Below are 23,814 nucleotides of genomic sequence, written 5' to 3'. Positions count from 1 at the left end.
TATTTTCCAACTCTGATCCCCCTTTACAAACCTTCTGTTTCTTTCCTCCTTACGCCTCTCTCACACTCTGTAGAAGATTTGTACCTTTTAGATAATAAAACTGTTACTCAAGAAAATATTTTTTTTTTAGTTTTTATAATTTTTTTGGTAACAATCCAGCAAGATCTTATAGCACAAGCTAAAGGTGATTTGATGGTGATCCTCTTTATCCTGAATGTCTCGATGTCTTTTCAGGGTGCACCACATTGACCAGTGATGAAAATCACATCCAGGGTTGAGGGGTTCTCTCTGTGCCTCTGCAGGATTGTTTTTTTTTTTTTTTTAGGGGAAAGGGATAGGTTTTGGGTAAGGGATAGGTTTTGGGTAAGGGATAGTTTTTTTTTATTTTTTTTGGGGGGGGGGGGGGGGGGAGGAGGGGTAAGGGATAGGTTTTGGGTAAGGGATAGTTTTTTTTCTGCAGAGATGGTTTGCTGCAGATGAGGGGTAGTTGGTGATACCCCTTGGGAGTCTGCTGTTGTTGACTCCAGATGGCTGATTTGTTCTATGGCAGGTAGTGTTCTGGTGGGAAGCTGGTTCTTGGTCCTGATGTTTTTTTCGACCAGTCTACGCTCAGGGCATGACGCCAAAGGAACCCGACCAATACGGTGACAATAAGACAGCAGACAGCAGCGTAGATGGCATAGCTGACATGGCTCTGGAGGAAGGTGAGGATGATGTCTTTAGTGGAGGGACCATGTTCGATCCTCTCCTCCTCTTCCTCCTGGGTAGGTAGTTTTTGTGCCAGAGCTCGATTGAATTCAGCTTCTATTTCCTCGACTGCCTTGGATTTAGTCTGCGTCACTGAAAAACAGAAGAGAATACAATAAATAAGGTGATGAGGAGAACGTTGTCTTCTGCAGTGCTGAATGAAAGACTGAGAAGTTATCAGAAATAGTTCTTTACTGTAAGAGCAGAGGCAGGAGGGGCTTCTTATCATATATATATATATATTTATCCAAATGGTCTAGAAAAGAGAACATTCGAGAGAGAAAACTAAGTCTTACCATCGAGATAAAAGAATCTTCGGAGTATGATGTCATCATCCTGATCAATTATCTCACAGGCATAAGTTCCTTTATGGCTGACTCTGGTTGGCTTGATGTGTACATCCAGGTCATCCCCAATGTAGAAGTCTTTAAAGTTACTCAAATCCGTTTTTTTGATCTGAAAGTGAAAACATTGATGACATTGTATGAGACATGTGTCCTATGTGGAGTATAAATGGCAGTATAAATTTGCACTGTAATAGAATGGTATATGCGACTTACGTTTTTGGCGTACTTCCAAACAACCTTCGGATGATCAGGAAGGATAAAGGACGCCGTGCACCAGATTCTGGTCTCTTCCAGCTCTTCCACCTTGATGTCCTTAACTGAAATGGGAAACCACGGTCAATGACATGCAGCAATGAGCTAACAGGTTCATAAGAGGTTCCCAAACTAATGGTAGAAATTATCTTACGGGGACAGGTCACCGGGATCTTGCAGTCCTCCTCAGCACATCGGCTGCATGAAAAGGTTCGGGCAGCTTTTTGAAGCCCTAGGGAAAGAAATAGAGAGAGGGGTCTAATGTCTGAGGTAAATGATGACCCCACCATGTATGTAATGGAGGCCACTCCTCAAATTGTCTAATCTAATGACATTACTCACCGCATGGAGGTCTGCATTCTAACGGTGGATGACCTAATGGAAGAAATCAAATATGGTTAAGGATGGATGATGATATACCGTATTTTTCGCCCCTGCGTCTTATGGGGCGAATGCTGACAGTTTAACATCGCTGGATGCGATGTACGAGCGAGCGGGGGCCGGGGGAGGGGCTGGGAGGAGGAGCTGGGAAAAGCGGCGGGCGGTGCAGTCAGTGTACTATAGCCCCGCCCCTCCGGTATGGTAATATAAAATGTCTTATTCAATTAAAATTTATTACATATGCCCCCTCACTCCTAAATTCCTAATAGTACCTTCCATCCTATTCCTAATAGGTTCTGTACAATGCCGGCAGGCAGGGCGGGCGGCAGCGTAACTTCCTGATGTCACGTGCCTGCGCCGCCTACTTTATGAATGAAGCAGGCGGCGCAGGCAAGTGACGTCAGTGAGTGACGCGCCGGCCGCCCGGCCTGCCTGCCGGCATTGTACAGAACCTATTAGGAATAGGATGTAAGGTACTATTAGGAATTTAGGAGTGAGGGGGCATATGTAATACATTTTAATTGAACAAGACATTTTATATTTGTATACTGGGGGGGCGGCGGGGGGCTGATTCGTGGATGGCACAGTTAAGGGGTGGGGGGGGGGGGGGGTCTGTGGATGGCACTGTTATGGGCTGGGGGGTCTGTGGATGGCACATATATAACAGTGTCCGTCACCCACAGATCCCCCCTGTAACAGTGTCCGTCACCCACAGATCCCCCTTGTAACAGTGTCCGTCACCCACAGATCCCCCCTGTAACAGTGTCCGTCACCCACAGATCCCCCCTGTAACAGTGTCCGTCACCCACAGATCCCCCTTGTAACAGTGTCCGTCACCCACAGATCCCCCCTGTAACAGTGTCCGTCACCCACAGATCCCCCCTGTAACAGTGTCCGTCACCCACAGATCCCCCCTGTAACAGTGTCCGTCATCCACAGATCCCCCCTGTAACAGTGTCCGTCATCCACAGATCCCCCCTGTAACAGTGTCCGTCATCCACAGATCCCCCCTGTAACAGTGTCCGTCATCCACAGATCCCCCCGTAACAGTGTCCGTCATCCACAGATCCCCCCCGTAACAGTGTCCGTCATCCACAGATCCCCCCCATAACAGTGTCCTTCACAGATCCCCAGTAATAGTGCCATCCACAGATCACCATTAGTTCCAAACCCACCAAAAGCACACCTTTTGGTTAAAAATATATTTTTTCTTATTTTCCTCCCCAAAAACCTAGGTGCGTCTTAACGGCCGGTGCGTCTTATAGGGCGAAAAATACGGTATATAGAATATGTCTCCTGGCTCTTTATGAGGATCTTTAGTCACTTACTTGCGACACGATCTTTCACGCCTTTGACAAATTCAGCCATCTTTTTGTCAAACTGTTCTACCCAAGCTGGTGGAAAAAAAATTTGGGAAAACTTATATTTACTATTTATGACTCTAAAGAAATTGGGGAAATTCTTGAGATTTCAGGTACTTACATAGTTTTTCAATTTTCTTGACCTCTTTTTCAAAGGTCTTGAGATACTTTCTGATGTTCTGTATCTGGTTGAAGGCTGTAAGGAGAAGACACATGAGATTTAGGACATTGCCTACAGCGATCTATGATGGAGAAGGGGCTATCTGGATAGATAGAATGTAGAAGAGATTTCCTGCTCGGACAACTGTTAACCACCTCCGGACCGCCTAACGCAGGATCGCGTTCCGGAGGCGGCAGCTGCAGGCAGAGTCACGCATATACGCGAGACGCGAGATTTCCTGTGAACGCGCGCACACAGGCGGGCGCGTTCACAGGATCGGAAGGTGAGCGAGTGGATCTACAGCCTGCCAGCGGCGATCGTTCGCTGGCAGGCTGTAGATGCGATTTTTTTAACCCCTAACAGGTATATTAGACGCTGTTTTGACAACAGCGTCTAATATACCTGCTACCTGGTCCTCTGGTGGTCCCTTTTGCTTGAATCGACCACCAGAGGACACAGGCAGCTCAGTAATAAGTAGCACCAAACACCACTACACTACACCCCCCCTGTCACTTATTAACCCTTTATTAACCCCTGATCACCCCATATAGACTCCCTGATCACCCCCCTGTCATTGACCACCCCCCTGTAAGGCTCCATTCAGACGTCCATATGTTTTTTTACGGATCCACGGATACATGGATCGGATCCGCAAAACACATACGGACGTCTGAATGGAGCCTTACAGGGGGGTGATCAACCCATATAGACTCCCTGATCACCCCTCTGTCATTGATCACCCCCTTGTAAGGCTGGCTCCATTCAGAGGTCCGTATGTGTTTTGCGGATCCACGGATTGGATCCGCAAAACACATACGGACGTCTGAATGGAGCCTTACAGGGGGGTGATCAATGACAGGGGGGTGATCAGGGAGTCTATATGGGGTGATCACCCCCCTGTCATTGATCACCCCCCTGTAAGGCTCTATTCAGACATCCGTATATGTTTTGCGGATCCGATCCATGTATCCGTGGATCCGTAAAAAACATATGGACGTCTGAATGGAGCCTTTCAGGGGGGTGATCAATGACAGGGGGGTGATCACCCTATATACACTCCCTGATCACCCCCCTGTCATTGATCACCCCCCTGTAAGGCTCCATTCAGACATTTTTTTGGCCCAAGTTAGCGGAAATTGTTTTTTTTTTTTTCTTACAAAGTCTCATATTCCACTAACTTGTGTCAAAAAATAAAATCTCACATGAACCCCTCACGGAATCCAAATGCGTAAATTTTTTTTGACATTTATATTCCAGACTTCTTCTCACGCTTTAGGGCCCCTAAAATGCCAGGGCAGTATAAATACCCCACATGTGACCCCATTTCGGAAAGAAGACACCCCAAGGTATTCCGTGAGGGGCATATTGAGTCCATGAAAGATTGAAATTTTTGTCCCAAGTTAGCGGAAAGGGAGACTTTGTGAGAAAAAAACAAAATAAAAAATCAATTTCCGCTAACTTGGGCCAAAAAAAAAATTTCTATGAACTCGCCATGGCCCTCATTGAATACCTTGAGATGTCTTCTTTCCAAAATGGGGTCACATGTGGGGTATTTATACTGCCTTGGCATTTTAGGGGCCCTAAAGCGTGAGAAGAAGTCTGGGATCCAAATGTCTAAAAATGCCCTCCTAAAAGGAATTTGGGCCCCTTTGCGCATCTAGGCTGCAAAAAAGTGTCACACATGTGGTATCTCCGTACTCAGGAGAAGTTGGGCAATGTGTTTTGGGGTGTTATTTTACATATGACCATGCTGGGTGAGATAAATATCTTGCTCAAATGCCAACTTTGTATAAAAAAATGGGAAAAGTTGTCTTTTGCCGAGATATTTCTCTCACCCAGCATGGGTATATGTAAAATGACACCCCAAAACACATTGCCCAACTTCTCCTGAGTACGGCGATACCAGATGTGTGACACTTTTTTGCAGCTTAGGAGGGCAAAGGGGCCCACATTCCAAAGAGCACCTTTAGGATTTCAGAGGTCATTTTTTACACATTTTGATTTCAAACTACTTACCACACATTAGGGCCCCTAAATTGCCAGGGCAGTATAACTACCCCACAAGTGACCCCATTTTGGAAAGAAGACACCCCAATGTATTTCGTGATGGGCCTAGTGAGTTCATAGAAGTTTTTATTTTTTGTCACAAGTTAGTGGAATATGAGACTTTGTAAGGAAAAAAAAAAAAATCATCATTTCCGCTAACTTGTGACAAAAAATAAAAAGTTCTATGAACTCACTATGCCCATCAGCGAATACCTTAGGGTGTCTACTTTCCGAAATGGGGTCATTTGTGGGTTTTTTCTACTGTCTGGGCATTGTAGAACCTCAGGAAACATGACAGGTGCTCAGAAAGTCAGAGCTGCTTCAAAAAGCGGAAATTCACATTTTTGTACCATAGTTTGTAAACGCTATAACTTTTACCCAAACATTTTTTTTTTATCAAAGACATGTAGAACAATAAATTTAGAGAAAAATTTATATATGGATGTCGTTTTTTTGAAAAAATTTACAACTGAAAGTGAAAAATTTCATAAATTTTTTTTTTTTTTTAAATCGTTAAATTTCGATTAATAACAAAAAAAGTAAAAATGTCAGCAGCAATGAAATACCACCAATTGAAAGCTCTATTAGTGAGAAGAAAAGGAGGTAAAATTCATTTGGGTGGTAAGTTGCATGACCGAGCAATAAACGGTGAAAGTAGTGTAGTGCAGAAGTGTAAAAAGTGGTCTGGTCATTAACGGGGTTTAAGCTAGGGGGGCTGAAGTGGTTAATGAGCTACAAGTAAAGCTTTAGTCGGCAGAGAAATAGCTCAATCCCGAGAGGACACATGTACTATATAGAAGATGAAGCCGTTACCTATCGAGATGTTATTCAGGGGGTCAAAGCCCCAGTGTAGCCTCTGGAGACATTCTTCGGCCCCCATTTTGTCCAGCGAGACCGCATGGTAACAAATGCTGGCTCTGTCCGCTGGGGTGGTGAAGCATTTCAGGCAAGATGTCGCTACCTGAGCTCCACATAGAAATACTATTATCTGCAGCAGCAGATAATAGGACGTAAAGAATCGCATGACGTATCGTCACTATATCCCTTCAGCCTGCGAACCTGAGAAAACGGAGAGAAGTGAGTATAAGTGGGGTCATTTATCAAACTGGTGTCAAGTAGAACTGGCTTAGTTTCCCATAGCAACCAATCAGATTCCACCTTTCAGCTTCTTTGGAAAATTGAAGGAGGAATCTGATTGGTTGCTATGGGTAACTAAGTCAGTTCTACTTGACACCAGTTTGATAAATGACCCCCTAAGGCTCCCACAACAGCTTGTACTAGAAAGATAATGAGGGATGGGTTTTGCACCATAAATATAATGGGAGAGATTTATCAAACTGGTGTAAAGAAGAGATGGCTTAGTTACCCATAGCAACCAATCAGATTCCACCTGTGAAAAATGAAAGGTGGAATCTGATTGGTTGCTATGGACATTTAACCACTTCCCGCAACACTAACGCCGAAAGGCGTCATTGCTGCGGCGCTCACAGGCTACACTAACGCCGATTGGCGTCATCTCGCGTGAGCCGAGATTTCTTGTGAACGCGCGTACACAGGCGGGCGCGTTCACAGGATCAGAAGGTAAGCGAGTGGATCTCCAGCCTGCAAGCGGCGATCGTTCGCTGGCAGGCTGGAGATGCGATTTTTTTAACCCCTAACAGGTATATTAGACGCTGTTTTGATAACAGCGTCTAATATACCTGCTACCTGGTCCTCTGGTGGTCCCTTTTGCTTGGATCGACCACCAGAGGACACAGGCAGCTCAGTAATAAGTAGCACCAAACACCACTACAGTACACCCCCCCCCCGTCACTTATTAACCCCTGATCACCCCATATAGACTCCCTGATCACCCCCTGTCATTGATCACCCCCTTGTAAGGCTCCATTCAGACGTCCGTATGATTTTTACGGATCCACTGATACATGGATCGGATCCGCAAAACACATACGGACGTCTGAATGGAGCCTTACAGGGGGGTGATCAATGACAGGGGGGTGATCACCCCATATAGACTCCCTGATCACCCCCCTGTCATTGATCACCCCCCTGTAAGGCTCCATTCAGACATTTTTTTGGCCCAAGTTAGCGGAAATTTTTTATTTAATATTTTTTCTTACAAAGTCTCATATTCCACTAACTTGTGTCAAATAATAAAATCTCACATGAACACACCATACCCCTCACGGAATCCAAATGCGTAAAATTTTTTAGACATTTATATTCCAGACTTCTTCTCACGCTTTAGGGCCCCTAAAATGCCAGGGCAGTATAAATACCCCACATGTGACCCTATTTCGGAAAGTAGACACCCCAAGGTATTCGCTGAGGGGCATATTGAGTCCATGAAAGATTGAAATTTTAGTCCCAAGTTAGCGCGGAAAGGGAGACTTTGTGAGAAAAAAAATAAAATAAAAATATATCAATTTCCGCTAACTTGTGGCAAAAAAAAATTAAAATTCTATGAACTCGCCATGCCCCTCATTGAATACCTTGGGGTGTCTTCTTTCCAAAATGGGGTCACATGTGGGGTATTTATACTGCCCTGGCATTTTAGGGGCCCTAAAGCGTGAGAAGAAGTCTGGGATCCAAATGTCTAAAAATGCCCTCCTAAAAGGAATGTGGGCCCCTTTGCGCATCTAGGCTGCAAAAAAGTGTCACACATGTGGTATTGCCGTACTCAGGAGAAGTTGGGCAATGTGTTTTGGGGTGTCATTTTACATATACCCATGCTGGGTGAGATAAATATCTTGGTCAAATGCCAACTTTGTATAAAAAAAAAAAAAATGGGAAAAGTTGTCTTTTGCCAAGATATTTCTCTCACCCAGCATGGGTATATGTAAAATGACACCCCAAAAAACATTGCCCAACTTCTCCTGAGTACGGCAATACCACATTTGTGACACTTTTTTGCAGCCTAGGTGGGCAAAGGAGCCCACATTCCAAAGAGCACCTTTCGGATTTCACCGGCCATTTTTTACAGATTTTGATTTCAAACTACTTCGCACGCATTTGGGCCCCTAAATGCCAGGGCAGTATAACTAGCCCACAAGTGACCCCATTTTGGAAAGAAGACACCCCAAGGTATTTCGTGATGGGCATAGTGAGTTCATGGAAGTTTTTATTTTTTGTCACAAGTTAGTGGAATATGAGACTTTGTAAGAAAAAAAATAAAATAAAAAAAAATCATCATTTTCCGATAACTTGTGACAAAAAATAAAAAGTTCTATGAACTCACTATGCCCATCAGCGAATACCTTAGGGTGTCTACTTTCCGAAAAGGGGTCATTTGTGGGGTGTTTGTACTGGCCATTGTAGAACCTCAGGAAACATGACAGGTGCTCAGAAAGTCAGAGCTGCTTCAAAAAGCGGAAATTCACATTTTTGTACCATAGTTTGTAAACGCTATAACTTTTACCCAAACCATTTTTTTTTTGATCAAAGACATGTAGAACAATAAATTTAGAGAAAAATTTATATATGGATGTCGTTTTTTTTGCAAAATTTTACAACTGAAAGTGAAAAATGTCATTTTTTTGCAAAAAAATCGTTAAATTTCGATTAATAACAAAAAAAGTAAAAATGTCAGCAGCAATGAAATACCACCAAATGAAAGCTCTATTAGTGAGAAGAAAAGGAGGTAAAATTCATTTGGGTGGTAAGTTGCATGACCGAGCAATAAACCGCTAAAGTTGTGAAGTGCCGATTTGTAAAAAAGGGCCTGGTCACTAGGGGGGTATAAACCTGTGGTCCTTAAGTGGTTAAGTCAGTTCTACTTTACACCAGTTTGATAAATCTCCCCCAATGGGTCTAGCTGAATTATTTATTGGTGTAGAACTACACGTCACAGCATGCCCTGAAGTCTAGAGGCTTTGTTGTAGAGATGGAGATTTGAGATCTGTATTGGGTCCGGAATCTCCAAAGCCTGAAGAAAGGAGGGTATGGATTTGGGAAGGGGGCACTAATTTCTCAGGTACGGACATGGTAATGATGGAGTACTCACGTGTCACATCCAACTGACGAGTGACTGCTCTGTGCCCAGTGCCTCCTTATATACCCCGATGACATCACAATAGAGATTGCTGCTGGGTGACATCACAATGCACAAGCATGGTCCTGGGTGACATGCAGAGCGGCCATCTTTCCCTACAAAAATACCATCCATCAAATAATAGTTGTTTTAGGATTCGTACAAAATAGTGATATAAATGAACTTAAAGCCTGAGGCGCCTTCACTGCGACTGAGAATCAGTTCATTCATCTGAATGAGGCTTGGAGAAATCCATGTGCTTCGAGCCAAAACAACCCCATTCACAAAAATGCGATTCGTTACCGCGAAGCGTGAGGAAATTCGGATTTGATGCGAATCAAATTTTTCATGTAATTCGGATCGAATTCCTCATTGTCAACTTTGAGTCACGCATCTCTACACAGGACATTTTAAAGCTAACATTTAGTTTTTTAAATTCCCTTTAAGGCCTCATGCACACGACTGTATTTTTTTGCGGTCCGCAAAACGGGGTTCCGTTATCCGTTTTTGTTTACGTGTGTCTTCCTTGATTTTTGGAGGATCACCAAACATGAAGGAAAGTGAAAAAAAAATCTAAGTCAAGTTTGCCATGCAAATGATAGGGAAAAAACGGACGCGGACGACAATCTTGTGTGCCTCCGTGCTTTTTCACGGACCCATTGACTGCTTCTTCCATTAGAGTGGGTCTTGTGAATACAAGGTTTGGAGTCCAACATTTTTTGAGACCTTTCTCTGATCCACGTCCGCTTGTGGGACCGTGTGGAAAAATCAACGCGGCCTCCCTACCCACCCCCTCCAGGTACCTATCCCCAGGGGTGAGACCCGTGCCCTTACCAGTGGAAACCTGTTGCTGGTCACATTTAAGGACAAGAGGGATGTCCTTGTACTGCAAACTAAGGCAGGTCGGTCAGAATAGACAGGTAAAGCTCTTCCTGAATACTGCTCCAAAGCTGAAAATTGTGTACTAGAGGGGGGCAGTTACTAAATAAAACTTCACTTTTAATAAATATAAGGGTAAAAAATGCCCCTACAGACAAACAAACATGTAAGTAATGGTGGTATAGAGGCTCATTTGGTCATGGAGATAAGATCATGAAAGACTTCAATAGTAACATAGTACATAAGGTCGAAAAAAGACATCTGTCCATCCAGTTCGGCTGGTTATCCTGCAAGTTGATCCAGAGGAAGGCAAAAAAAAAAAAAAAAGGACAAAATGAACCGCATTACGGATCCTCGGAATGGCGTACGTTTCCATTTAGTCATTTTATATGCAGTGTGTAGGAGATACAGTCACGGTGTAAGCAGTGTGTAGGAGATACGGTCACGGTATAAGCAGTGTGTAGGAGATACGGTCACGGTATAAGCAGTGTGTAGGAGATACGGTCACTGTATAAGCAGTGTGTAGGAGATACGGTCACGGTATAAGCAGTGTGTAGGAGATACGGTCACTGTATAAGCAGTGTGTAGGAGATACGGTCACGGTATAAGCAGTGTGTAGGAGATACGGTCACGGTATAAGCAGTGTGTAGGAGATACGGTCACGGTATAAGCAGTGTGTAGGAGATACGGTCACGGTATAAGCAGTGTGTAAGAGATACGGTCACGGTGTAAGCAGTGTGTAAGAGATACGGTCACGGTGTAAGCAGTGTGTAAGAGATACGGTCACGGTGTAAGCAGTGTGTAGGAGATACGGTCACTGTATAAGCAGTGTGTAGGAGATACGGTCACGGTATAAGCGGTGTGTAGGAGATACGGTCACGGTGTAAGCAGTGTGTAGGAGATACGGTCACGGTGTAAGCAGTGTGTAGGAGATACGGTCACGGTGTAAGCAGTGTGTAGGAGATACGATCGTTTAATTCACCATCGTCACAGTATTTATAGTTACCTCATCAGTATTACAGTCACTCACATTGGTTGAATTGGCACATGGATACACATGTGAGCAGTAACGCCACGTCAAGGCTCCAACCCTTGTTACTGACCAGTCACACACACCATACTTTTCATTCATACGGATTTGGTATTCCAGATGTTTTGGACTACACTTCCCATAATGCTTTGCCAGCATGATGGGAGATGTAATTCACAGCATGTGGACTGCCTATGGTTGCCGACCTCTGACCTCGCGGTGATCACAGTACACAATGCTGAAGTAGCGGTGCAAACAGGAGCAGCTTGTCACCTGTCAGAGGGCGCGGGCCTCAAACATGGGCTTCTTCATTCCTCTTCAGGTACTTCGTGTTCCATAGGAGAACATGCCGGTCAGAGTTGTGACACACAAAAAACAAACAAAAAAAAACAGGTTAGAGTAAATGGCAGAACAGATGCAGTGCAGCAGACTGACGGTCCACATATATACAGCAGACAGACACACAGACGGAGATTACTGAATCCAGTGAGCGACGGATTTGGTGGCAGATGTGGGGCAGTCCCTCTGGCTGGGGGGCAGCTTCTCATCCTTCTCCGAGTGACGAGATGGCTGCAGTTTCATAGGAAAAAGCATGCCATGGCAGAGGAGATCTAGGGAAAAAAATTTTGGTTGAAAATAGGGTTGTACATATCTAACACACAGGCCACACGTACTGCACAGCTCCCCCAAATATAATACACTGCCCCCCCACATGTAATGCACAGCCCCCCATGTAATACACTGCCCCTCATCTAACGCACAGCCCCCAAATATAATACACTGCCCCCCCACATGTAATGCACAGCCCCCCATGTAATACACTGCACCTCATCTAACGCACAGCCCCCAAATATAATACACTGCCCCCCCACATGTAACGCACAGCCCCCCATGTAATACACTGCCCCTCATCTAACGCACAGCCCCCAAATATAATACACTGCCCCCCCACATGTAATGTACAGCCCCCCATGTAATACACTGCCCCTAAATATAATACACTGCCCCCCCACATGTAACGCACAGCCCCCCATGTAATACACTGCCCCCCCCAAATGTAATGCACTGCCCCTCATCTAACGCACAGCCCCCACATATAATACACTACCCCCCATGTAACGCACAGCCCCCCATGTAATACACTGCCCCCAAACATCTAACGCACAGGCCACCACAATATACTTCACAGACACCCCCAATCTAATGCAAAGACCACCCAATATATAGCCCAGACACCCCCCAATATACTGCGCAGACAGCACCCCATATACTGCGCAGACAGCACCCCAATATACTGCGCAGAAACCACCAACATACTGCGCAGACACCACCAATATACTGCGCAGACAGCCCCCCAATATACTGCGCAGACAGCCCCCCAATATACTGCGCAGACAGCCCCCCAATATACTGCGCAGACAGCACCCCAATATACTGCGCAGACAGCCCCCTAATATACTGCGCAGACACCCCCAATATAATGCGCAGACAGCCCCCCATATACTGCGCAGACCCCCCAATATACTGCGCAGACCCCCCAATATACTGCACAGACCCCCCAATATACTGCGCAGACAGCCCCCCATATACTGCGCAGACAGCCCCCCATATACTGCGCAGACAGCACCCCAATATACTGCGCAGACAGCCCCCTAATATACTGCGCAGACACCCCCAATATAATGCGCAGACACCCCCAATATAATGCGCAGACAGCCCCCCATATACTGCGCAGACCCCCCAATATACTGCACAGACCCCCCAATATACTGCGCAGACAGCCCCCCATATACTGCGCAGACCCCCCAATATACTGCGCAGACAGCCCCCCATATACTGCACAGAGAGCACCCCATATACTGCACAGAGAGCACCCCATATACTGCACAGAGAGCACCCCATATACTGCGCAGACACCCCCAATATAATGCGCAGACAGCCCCCCATATACTGCGCAGACCCCCAATATACTGCGCAGACAGCCCCCCATATACTGCGCAGACAGCCCCCCATATACTGCGCAGACACCCCCAATATAATGCGCAGACAGCCCCCCATATACTGCGCAGACAGCCCCCCAATATACTGCGCAGACAGCCCCCTAATATACTGCGCAGACAGCCCCCCATATACTGCGCAGACAGCCCCCCATATACTGCGCAGACAGCCCCCCAATATACTGCGCAGAGAGCACCCCATATACTGCGCAGGCACCCGCATATACTGCAAACATGTCTGAGTGTTGGGAGCAGGGAGAGACTGACCTGAGCGCCGCGGTAGTGAGATTTAATAGAACATTTTCGTTATGATATATCTCCCTGTCCGCCGCGCGTGCGCACTTGCCCGTAATTTTTACCTACCCCAACTCTGCTGAGGCTCCCGGCGCATGCGCGATGGGCCATAACTCTAACCTGCACTGGCCGTGAAATTTTGGTACCCAACTCGCGCGTGCGCACTGGCCCATAATTTTTGCCTACCCTCTCTGCTAAGGCTCCCGGCGCATGCGCGTGGGCCATAAATCTAACCTACCCCCCCCGTCGGCGCGTTCACATTCACTTGTAGTGAAATGTTGGTACTATAGTTAGTTCTGCGCAGGCGCTAACACGCCTTTTCAGCCACTGAGGTGGCGAGCTCGGCGACACACCTCCTTCTGAGCCTTCCGATGCCTCTACGTCACTACCGGAAGTGACGAGCGTACCAACTTTTTACAGGTACCAACTTTTAACGGAACAACGGCAACCGCGCGCACAACGTCACTACGCCTAATTTGGTAGTCCGGTCGCCATTTTTATTCCTGGCAAAACATTGACAAACCTGACTACACACTGAGCATGAACGACACCAACGTGTCTACAGAACTGTATTGCGATGCGTTTCAACCTCCCTCTCAGAAAACGTTACATGCGCCTCTAAAGATGTGTTTGGTATAAGCCAGCATTTCTCACAACATGGCGGCCATTCATTATTGACTAGAATCGACACTTGCAATTATACGATATTCCGAACTGACGTCATCCCCTGCCAACCGACGTCTTTCGCTATTGGCTGTACGTGGTCAGTTACCACTGACGGGGCGCCGGGTCGTGCGCATGCGCAAAAGAAGCTCCTAGCAGCTTGTGGGCACCATATGCAGCGAGGTGCTTAGAGCCGGCGTAGAGCTACACTGACATAGTCACCATGGGCAAGAAGCAGAAGACCAAGTCTGAGGAGAGGTAATTAGCGGGCTTGTGCGGCTCTCGTGTGCTCCTAGCCTCCTGCAGTGCCCGGACAGGTGGGGGAGGCCTAAAGAGTGGCGGTATCAGGCCCTGGGTGGGCGCTGCTGTTATTACACCTCCAGTCCCCGTGTGGGAGGCCTTTACCTGCACCAGACTGGAGGGACACATTGCTTCTAGAGCCACAGAGGTGGAGCACGTGATTACATCTGCTTTTATCAGCCAATCAGGGGCCAGACAGACCAGGAGACCTTTTTTTTTTTTTTTGTTTTTTTTAGAAATGACTGGTTCTGAGGAAAAAGCATTTTGTGGACCAAAGTTATTGTTTTTCCTCCCAAATAGCTGCACACGGCCATGTCCGTATTTCAGTGTGCGAAATACAGAGACCTTTTGTGAGCGCTCCTCATTTTTCTCAGTCCCATCCACAGAGACTATTATTTTCATCCACACTACGGGCAGGAATAGGACAGGTTCTAGAACGCGAATCCGCAAAAAAGAAATATGGCTGAATGCAGGTCCTATAGAAATGAATGGGAAAAAAAAGGGGATAACGCTGAAACAATACGGTGGTGTGAATGAGGCCTAAAGATGAGGGAATCCTTGAAGGCTGCTTGAGTACATTTCTATTGATGCAGTGCAGCCGTTTATAGGCGACAGGCTCCACATTATCGCGTTACAGCACCCACTGTCCTTATGCCCTAGGTCACGTGGATGTAGTACAGGGGGTGCTCCCCTCTGGACCCTTTCTCTATAAACTGTGTGAAGAGATGAACTGGGGGATCCAGTGCATCCATTTATTTGAATGGGCAGTATACAATGCCACATTTCACCTACAGTTTAAAAATGTTTAGACGTGGCCCCCCCCATGTCAAAAACTGATCGTGGGCACTGGGCAGGTGGTTGATGAAGCTAGGCCCATGGCAGTTGGCTGATTCCTGGGTGGCTTCTTTTTAAAAATGGTTGTCTCTGCAATACAAGCTGATTAAGTCCTCATGCACACAACAGTGTCCTTATTTCGTTTCACAAACCACAGATGTATCTACATTTTTCTCACTCCCATCAATAGAAAAGGCTTTTCACGGCAATACAGACCAAATTGGATGCTTTAGAAAGGGTCTGACCATTAGGCCCCTTTCACACGGGCGAGTATTCCGCGTGGGTTGAACGCATTGCACCCGCACTGAACCCTGACCCATTTCTATGGGGCTGTGCACTCGAGCGGTGATTTTCACGCATCACTTGTGCGTTGCGTGAAAATCGCAGCATGCTCCTCTTTGTGCTTTTTTCACGTAACGCAGGCCCCGGAGAAATGAATGGGGTTGCGTGAAAATTGCAAGCATCCGCAAGCAAGTGCGGATGCGGTTGCTAGGAGACGATCAGGATGGAGACCCGATCATTCTTATTTTCCCTTATAACATGGTTATAAGGGAAAATAATGGCATTCTGAATTAGGGTTGTTGCGGGTATCGAAATTTCGATACCCAATCGATACTTTTGTCCCGGTATCGATACGATACCGGGATTTCCGTTTTTTCGATACTGGGCTGCGCTTCTGCGCAGTCTAGTATCTCTGAACATGAGCGCGCTGCTATCGGCGCGCTCATGTTCTCTCTCAGCAGCACGGGGAGAAGGAAGCTGTCCTCCCTCCCCCTGTGCTGCTGCCGCTGCCACCAATGAGAAGAGAGGGGCGGAGGAGGGGCGGCAATGAGAAGAGAGGGGCTGGAGGAGGGGCGGCAATGAGAAGAGAGGGGCGGAGGAGGGGCGGGCGCACTGCGCCACCAATGATAGGATTACTATCGGAGCGATGGGAGGAGACATCAGCTTCACTAGTGGGCGTTCCTTTTCCCTGCGCTGCGATTGGACAGCGCTACAGCCAGGGAGAAGGAACGCCCACTAGTGAAGCTGATGTCTCCTCCCATCGCTCCGATAGTAATCAGCAGCATGTGGAGCAGGAGAGGAGACAGTAATGGGGCACTGCGGGCGAACGGAGCGGCGCCCAGGACTAAATGGTGAGTGCTGAGACATCGCTGGGCGCCGCTCTGTGTGGCCTAATAGTGAAAGTCTGGACTCATATACAGTAGTCAGTCTTTAACACATACAGGAGGCGGGTGCCGGCAGCAGAATCGCATTGCCGGCACCCTGCCCCTGACAGGGAGCTGCGATCAGCGGCAGTTAACTGCCGCTGATCTGCTAGTACCCGCCTCCTGTATAAAGGGGTAAAATCATTGGTGGTGCAGTGCACCCCCTCCCCCTCAATCCCCCCATCCCATTAAAATCATTGGTGGCACAGTGCGCCGGCCCCTCTCAACCCTCCAGTATTAAAATCATTGGTGGCAGTGGCCACAGGGACCTCTCCACTCCCCCTCATTGGTGGTGCAGTGGCAGCTTCTGATCGGAGCCCCAGCTGTGTAAGCCTGGGGCTCCGATCCGTTACCATGGCAGCCAGGACGCCACAGAAGCCCTGGTTGCCATGGTAACATCCCTGATGCTGTGTGCACAAAGCACAGAGCAGCAGGGACAGTGTGGAGTCCTATTCACCCTGATAGAGATCTATCAGGGTGAATAGGAAAAGGGATGAAAGATCCCAGGTTCTAGCCCCTAAGGGGGGAAATAGTTATTAAATAAAAAGTGAAAAAAAAACAAAACACTAAAATATGAAGTATAAATCACCCCCCTTTTCCCAATTTCACATATAAAATATATAAATAAACATATTACATCGCCACGTCAGAAAAGTCCAAACTATTAAAATATAAAAAAAAAAATCTAGGTGGTGAATGCCGGAACAGAAAAAATAAAATAAAAACTGCGCGATTCGCCATTTTTAAAAATGAGGAATGCACGTGGCTTTTTTTGTTTATTTTTTTCGCGTGGTATCGAATGGTATCGAGTATCGCAATACTTTTTCATGGTATCGAAACCGAATCAAAAATTTGGTATCGCAACAACTCTATTCTGAATACAGAATGCATAGTACAATAGGGCTGGAGGGGTTAAAAAATACAATAAAAAGTTTAACTCTCCTTAATCCACTTGTTCGCGCAGCCGGCATCTCTTCTGTCTTTATCTGTGAGCAATAGGACCTTTGATGACATCACTACGCTCATCACATGATCCATCACCATGGTGATGGATCATGTGATCGACCATGTGATGAACGCAGTGACGCCATCAAAGGTCCTATTGCTCACAGATGAAGACAGAAGAGATGCCGGCTGCGCGAACAAGTGGATTAAGGTGAGTTAAATTATTATTATTATTTTTAACCCCTCCAGCCCTATTGTACTATGCATTCTGTATTCAGAATGCTATTATTTTCCCTTATAACCATGTTATAAGGGAAAATAATACAATCTACACTACAACTAACCCAAACCTGAACTTCTGTGAAGAAGTTCGGGTCTGGGTACCACAGTCAGTTTTTTATCACGCGCGTGCAAAACACATTGCACCCGCACGATAAAAACTGAACATCGGAACGCAATCGCAGTCAAAACTGACTGCAATTGAGTACCTACTCGCGCGGGTTTGCCGCAATGCATCGGGACGCATCCGGACACGCTCGTCTGCAAGGGGCCTTAATCACCAGAATGTTGGTCCTGTGTCCTTTTCTTGAATAGAATGGCGGTCAAGCATGGGTGCTGCTGCTCCTGCTCCATTCAAAATCTGTTGAATTGATGAAGATCGAGTACAGTACTTACCTATCTAGACTGAATGGGGCACGTATGCTTGACTCACAACCCAATCGAAAGCGGGGGGGGGGGGGGGGGGGGGGGGTGTGTGGAGGCACTGGACACCTGTTCTGGCAAATCAGTAGGTGCACCAGTGGTCAGACTCACTGATCCTAGCAGGTGCCGCCTATTTAGTAGATCTGTGATCACTTATTACTAGAATACCCCTTTAAAGGGGTTTGGCAAATTCCCTCTCCTGGGCAGACCTGTGAAGGGAAGCATACTTACCTGTTTTCTGACACTGGCTCCTGAGCTTTTTGGCCTTTCTCCGCTCGGGTCCCTGGGTATCAACTTCCGTTTTTGATGCCGTCTGCAGCCAGTCTCTGGACGCAGAGGTGACTCCTCTGCCCAACCCCTTTGCGCATCAGAGTTGACACTAATTAAAACGGGAATCGGCGACATTTGGTACTCCAGCTGCACCACAACTCCCAGAATTCTCTTTACTTCTATTTGAGTTACAAGAACAGTGCAGGAAGTGTGCATGTTGGGAGTTGTGGTTTCACAGCAGCTGGAGTGCCGAAGCCTCAATTTGTTTATGTGGGCCATGTTGTCTATCCGGTATTCATTACATTGACCAATGGGCGTCTCCTTTCTTCTCAGGATTTCACATACGCAGTAATTGATGCCTCAGCAGCACTTAATCATCTGAACTATCCTGTTGTTGGCTCCCAGTCATTCTGATCGGCCTATAATATATTCTCCAGCATTTGTCAAAGGGGACCTTACTCCTATTTCCATCAGTGGATACTCGTCATATGTTGTTTAATACTCCTACATGCAACTGGGAGAGCAGGCCAGAGAAAACCCACCGCCATATTAACACTAATGGCACAGTCCTGTGACTTTTTGCCATTGTATTACATTGGCTGAATTAAAGGGGCATGCCCGGTTTGTGTAAGGTATTGCTAATAGGCCGTAATCTGTTTCTTCTGTGACATGCACCTGGCACAATAACTTGTCTGCATCTGTAGGCTCTGTCAGGTAGCGGTGGTCCCATGGCGATGTTACACCGCATACAGATGCAGACCCGGGACTTGCATAGTGTGGGTTTGGACTATTTAACACTCTGGCCACCCCATTTTGAGAATGGACTACTGCAGCAGTTGGCTGAATCTGTATCGTAGTGTTAAGGGCTCGTGCCTGCGGCTGTATTATGACCTTGTGCGTGAGGCTGATTAATGCCTCTATTGTTCCTGTATGAATCTAACAGAAAAAACGTGGCCTGTTCTGTTGAATGCCATATATAAGGTAATATTCTCCAGTAGAAGAATAGACGTACTGTATGGTGCCAGTTGGGCTATAGATAGTGATGAACTGCTATACCAGCTCCATGCAATAGTTTCTATCCTTGGATGCAGGTGGACCTTTGTAAAGAGCAGATCTGTAGTTCCAAAAGTAAGCGTGAACTGCCTGTCATCGATTCCTCTTTGCTAATCAATATAGGACCCCCATGATTCTGTGGTGAGGCAGGCACCTAAACCAGAATCTTCATTTCTGATTAATCTAGAATGGATACCTTTTGGTTCCTGATCCACTTTGTGACACACAGGGTGTGAACCTGCTGTCACTGAATGCATTTGGCTTGGGCTTACTTCTGAGGGTACTTTCCCACTTGCGGCAGAGGATTCCGGCAGGCAGTGCGGACGCAAACGGATGCATTTGTGAGACGGATCCGGGTGCGGATCCGTCTGACAAATGCATTGCAATACCGGATCCGTCTTTCCAGTTGTCATCCGGAAAAACGCATCCGTATTTATTTTGTTCCTCCTTTTTAAAGGTATGCGCAGACTGCAAAACCTGATCTGGCATTAATTCTTTTCAATGGAAAGTAATGCTGAATCCGGCATTCCGGCAAGTGTTCAGGTTTTTTGGCCGGAGAGAGAACTGCGGAATGCTGTGGTATATTCTCCTTAATAAAAAAAATGTAAGAGGGACTGAACTGATGCATCCTGAATGGATTGCTCTACATTCAGAATGCATTAGGATAAAAATGATCAGTTTTTTTCCGGTATTGAGCCCCTGTGATGGAACTCAATACCGGAAAAGAAAAACGCTAGTGTTAAGGTACCCTAAGAGCATTATCTAAGTGGACCCCCTGGTCTTCATCCTTTCACTTCTATACAGTGATCTAGTCTCTGCTGCAGGGGACCCACCAGGCCACTACCTCTTGAAATAGTCCTCATTCATTGACTGCTGACCCAGGCTGGTCAGGAGACACCAGTGTGTGGCACCAAGAGGGGGACAGGCATAATTGCAGTCAGTGGGCGAGTGGAGTTTGTTTAATCTGGTAAACATTCAAAAGGTCGGGGCAGGCAGCACAATAAACAGGCAGGGCAAGAGGAACAGGTACAATACAGTCAACAGGCAGAGGTCTGGCATCAAATGGCACCAAATACCTTTTTGGAGGGTCTAGCAAGCTATGAGCCTTGAATACCCTGAGAAGGCCAGCCATAGCTCGGGGACTAATTAGGACATGTGTGTGCTGGCTCGCCCCCTACAGGCAGACATGACCACAGGCCCAATACAGCAGAGCAGCAGGACGGATGAGAATTCTGAGGAGCCTGCTGCCGGGCACAGACCTACAGGACTCTTACATAGCAGTGCTCTTGAGTAGACCTTTGCTCTTAATACCAATCTTCCTTTTCAAAAATGTCCTTTATTTTTATATAATGGGGAGAAGGAATTATTATGTAGCTAATTGATTACTGTCGTTGAGCTGAGTAATGTGGGAGTTGAGCACTCGGTAATGTTTTCAGATGAGTGTGGGCTGATTGACGGCCGGGGTGTCATTCTGAGCAGTGGTATAGAAGTTGGTGGATTGTGATATAAGCCAAGTGTTTCTTTGTAATCTTTGTTGAAATAGTCATGACCTCATCATTCCTGTGCGCCCCTGCTGGGGTTCTGCTGACGCCTGCGCTTGTCATATAAGCACGTCTGCTTCAGTTTTACATACGAGTCTGTACCTGGTGTGTAATTAGGCATTGTGGGTCCATTATATAGAAACATGCCGGCTGTTCAGTGTACATATTAAGTACAGTTTATGACAAGTATTGAATGTTGTTTTTTGATAGAATTATTTGTGGTTACAGGAAAAAAAGTACGGCTTCTTAACTGCAATAATGTCTTTCTCCAAACTTAGATCAAATTCTCTACCTACCTACGGTTGTAAAAATAAATGTTTTGTAATTACCTGGTTTTCTGCATGAATTTCTAATAAAATGTGATCTGATATCTAAACCACAATTACAGAAAAACAAAATTTAAGGCCTCTTTCACACGGGTGTCGTGGGTGAGGGGCGGATGCGATGCAGGTGCGTTCAGGGAAAATGGTGCGAGTAGGCACGCAATTTGTCAGTTTTGATTGCGCTCCGTTCAGTTTTTTCCGTGCGAGTGCAATGCGTTTGCACGCACGCACGCACGCTCGTGAGAAAAAAACTGAATGTGGTACCCAGACCCGAACCCGGACTTCTTCACTGAAGTTCGGGTTTGGTGTTCTGTAGATTTTATTATTTTCCATTATAACATAGATATAAGGGAAAATAATAGCATTCTTAATACAGAATGCTAAGTATAATGTCAATTAAGGGTTAAAAAATAATAAAAACATAACTCCCCTCATCCACTTGATCGCGCAGCCGGCATCGTCTGCTTTCTTCTTCTTGAAGGACCTTCTATCTTCATTCAGCAGGACCTGCGCTGACGTCACCACATGGTGAGCGTGATGACGTTAGCGCAGGTCCTTCAAGAAGAAGAAGGAAGAAGAGAATCCCGGCTGCGTGATCAAGTGGATGAGGTGATTTATGTTTTTATTATTTTTTTAATCCTCAATTGACATTATACTTGAATTCTGTATTAAATAAAGTAAATGGTGTCCTGGGTCATACATCCCTCATCTCCTTAGCAACCATGCGTGAAAATCGCACCGCATCCGCACTTGATTGCGGATGCAATGCGATTTTCACGCAGCCCCATTCATTTCTATGGAGCCGGCGCTGGGTGAAAAACGCAGAATATAGAACATGCTGCAATGTTCATGCAACGCCCAAGTGATGCGTGAAAAACACAGCCCCATAGAAATGAATGGGTCAGGATTCAGTGCGAGTGCAATACGTTCACGTTACACATTGCACCCGCGCGGAAAACTCGCCCGTGTGAAAGGGGCCTAAGGGGGATCATTTATCAAAGTGGAGTAAACTAGAACTGGTTTAGTTGCTGATAGCAATCAATCAGATTTCACCTTTCATTTTGGAAAGCTCCTTTGGAAAATGAAAGGTGGAATCTGATTGGTTGCTATGGGCAACTAAACCAGTTCTACTTTACACCAGTTTGATAAATATTCCCCTAAGACTCCACGCACATGACCGAATTTTCGCTCAACATCCGATCTGCCTCTTTTTGCAGATTGGATGCGGACCCATTCATTACAGTGGAGTTGCAAAAGATGCGGACAGCACACGGCGTTTGACCTTTCTTCTGGCCCACCAAACAGAACGTGTACCATAGGGGTTAAAAAGTGGCGTTTTGTTTTATGGTCCCTGCCGTGTGCATGGGGCCTTAACCAGTGTTTCTCAGCCTTTTTATGCCAAGTACTCCCTAATGACAAGAAGTTGAACCGAATAACCCCAAGGAAGCGAAGAGTGATACATTTTAACAAAATAAGGCTGTTCTCACACAGCGGTCATGGGCTCTATTGTAAACCTGTCAGCAGTTCCTTCAGTTTTAACTGAAAGAATAGCGCAACGCTAAATTTTGTGTTAAAATGACAGACACCACTTTAGCACCCCTTATGACTGACATTCTGTGCTATTATAACATACAGAAGAATACAGCACTATGTACCTATTACATCCAGTGATGTCTCCTCTCAAATAGATTTTTTCTTTCCTCATGTTTTTCATATGGACCAGACCGCCATAAGGACTTTTCAGCCAAGTCTCATCCCTGCAGACATTGCCACACAGACTTCTTAGGTTCCTCACTTTTCCATGATCCTCCAACCATCTCAGCACCCCATCTTGGTGCCCCCACAATGTCATCCTGCAGCCACTCCCCGATACTGTGCTGGAACAAAAGACTCTTTGCTTTGCTTCTAGATCAGGGAAGTCAAGCATCTTCTCTTCCAGGAGGAGACTGACATCATTGGTGCTTGTGTAGTGCAGATCTCAGCAGGGAGAGCCTCCTGAGATAAACCGCACATGTGCTGCTAAAGTCTTGCCAGCCCAACGTGAGATTTCAGGGCCAGGCATCTTAAAGGATAACTGTCATATTTTCACTCAAAATAAAATTTTCATATGTTGTTGGCTGCTGCTGTGGTGATAATCCATAATGACAAATTTTTATTGCGAATATCGGCAGTATCCCGGTCCGACGGGAGCTTGCACGCAGCGTTCGGGACTACCCACTACTACGTCCTCCATCTTCTGTATATAGAAGATAGGAGACGGAGGACAACGCTGTTTTAGCCGCACCACTGAAGTGCCTGGGGGAGGAAAGAACATGCTGCAATTACTAGGTAATTCAATACCTATACAAAAGTATTAACTAGGGAACTAAGGTAAACTTAGTTGGACCAATCCAATTACATACAAAAAAAATAAATAAATGACAGTTACCCTTTAACTGATTACGCCTGGCCTTG

At 46.1% G+C, this 23,814-nt stretch overlaps 2 protein-coding genes across 5 annotated transcripts in view; one reads left to right on the top strand and one right to left on the bottom strand.

The window, feature by feature from the left end:
* Window positions 1–441: 441 nt before the first annotated feature.
* Window positions 442–11,592, bottom strand: LOC120993847 (sperm acrosome membrane-associated protein 6-like). Its single transcript, XM_040422318.1, has 10 exons — window positions 11,507–11,592; window positions 9,298–9,440; window positions 6,108–6,353; window positions 3,210–3,284; window positions 3,056–3,121; window positions 1,689–1,721; window positions 1,501–1,578; window positions 1,308–1,411; window positions 1,044–1,203; window positions 442–840 (listed from the first exon to the last, which is right to left on the bottom strand). The coding sequence occupies exons 3-10, from the start codon at window positions 6,316–6,318 to the stop codon at window positions 542–544; spliced, it is 1,026 nt and encodes a 341-aa protein (XP_040278252.1). The 5' UTR covers window positions 6,319–6,353; window positions 9,298–9,440; window positions 11,507–11,592; the 3' UTR covers window positions 442–541.
* Window positions 11,593–14,311: 2,719 nt separating this feature from the next.
* Window positions 14,312–23,814, top strand: part of EIF5B (eukaryotic translation initiation factor 5B) — a 115,903-nt gene continuing 106,400 nt past the window's right edge. For all 4 annotated transcript variants that reach the window (XM_040425097.1, XM_040425096.1, XM_040425095.1 and 1 more), the window contains exon 1: window positions 14,312–14,445. In XM_040425097.1, coding sequence (XP_040281031.1) covers window positions 14,411–14,445 — 35 coding nt within the window. In that variant the 5' untranslated portion in view covers window positions 14,312–14,410. The remainder of the gene's footprint in view (window positions 14,446–23,814) is intronic.

Source organism: Bufo bufo, chromosome 3, assembly GCF_905171765.1.
Source record: "Bufo bufo chromosome 3, aBufBuf1.1, whole genome shotgun sequence".
Lineage (NCBI taxonomy): Eukaryota > Metazoa > Chordata > Amphibia > Anura > Bufonidae > Bufo > Bufo bufo.
This window is presented reverse-complemented; position numbering and strand designations above follow the sequence as displayed.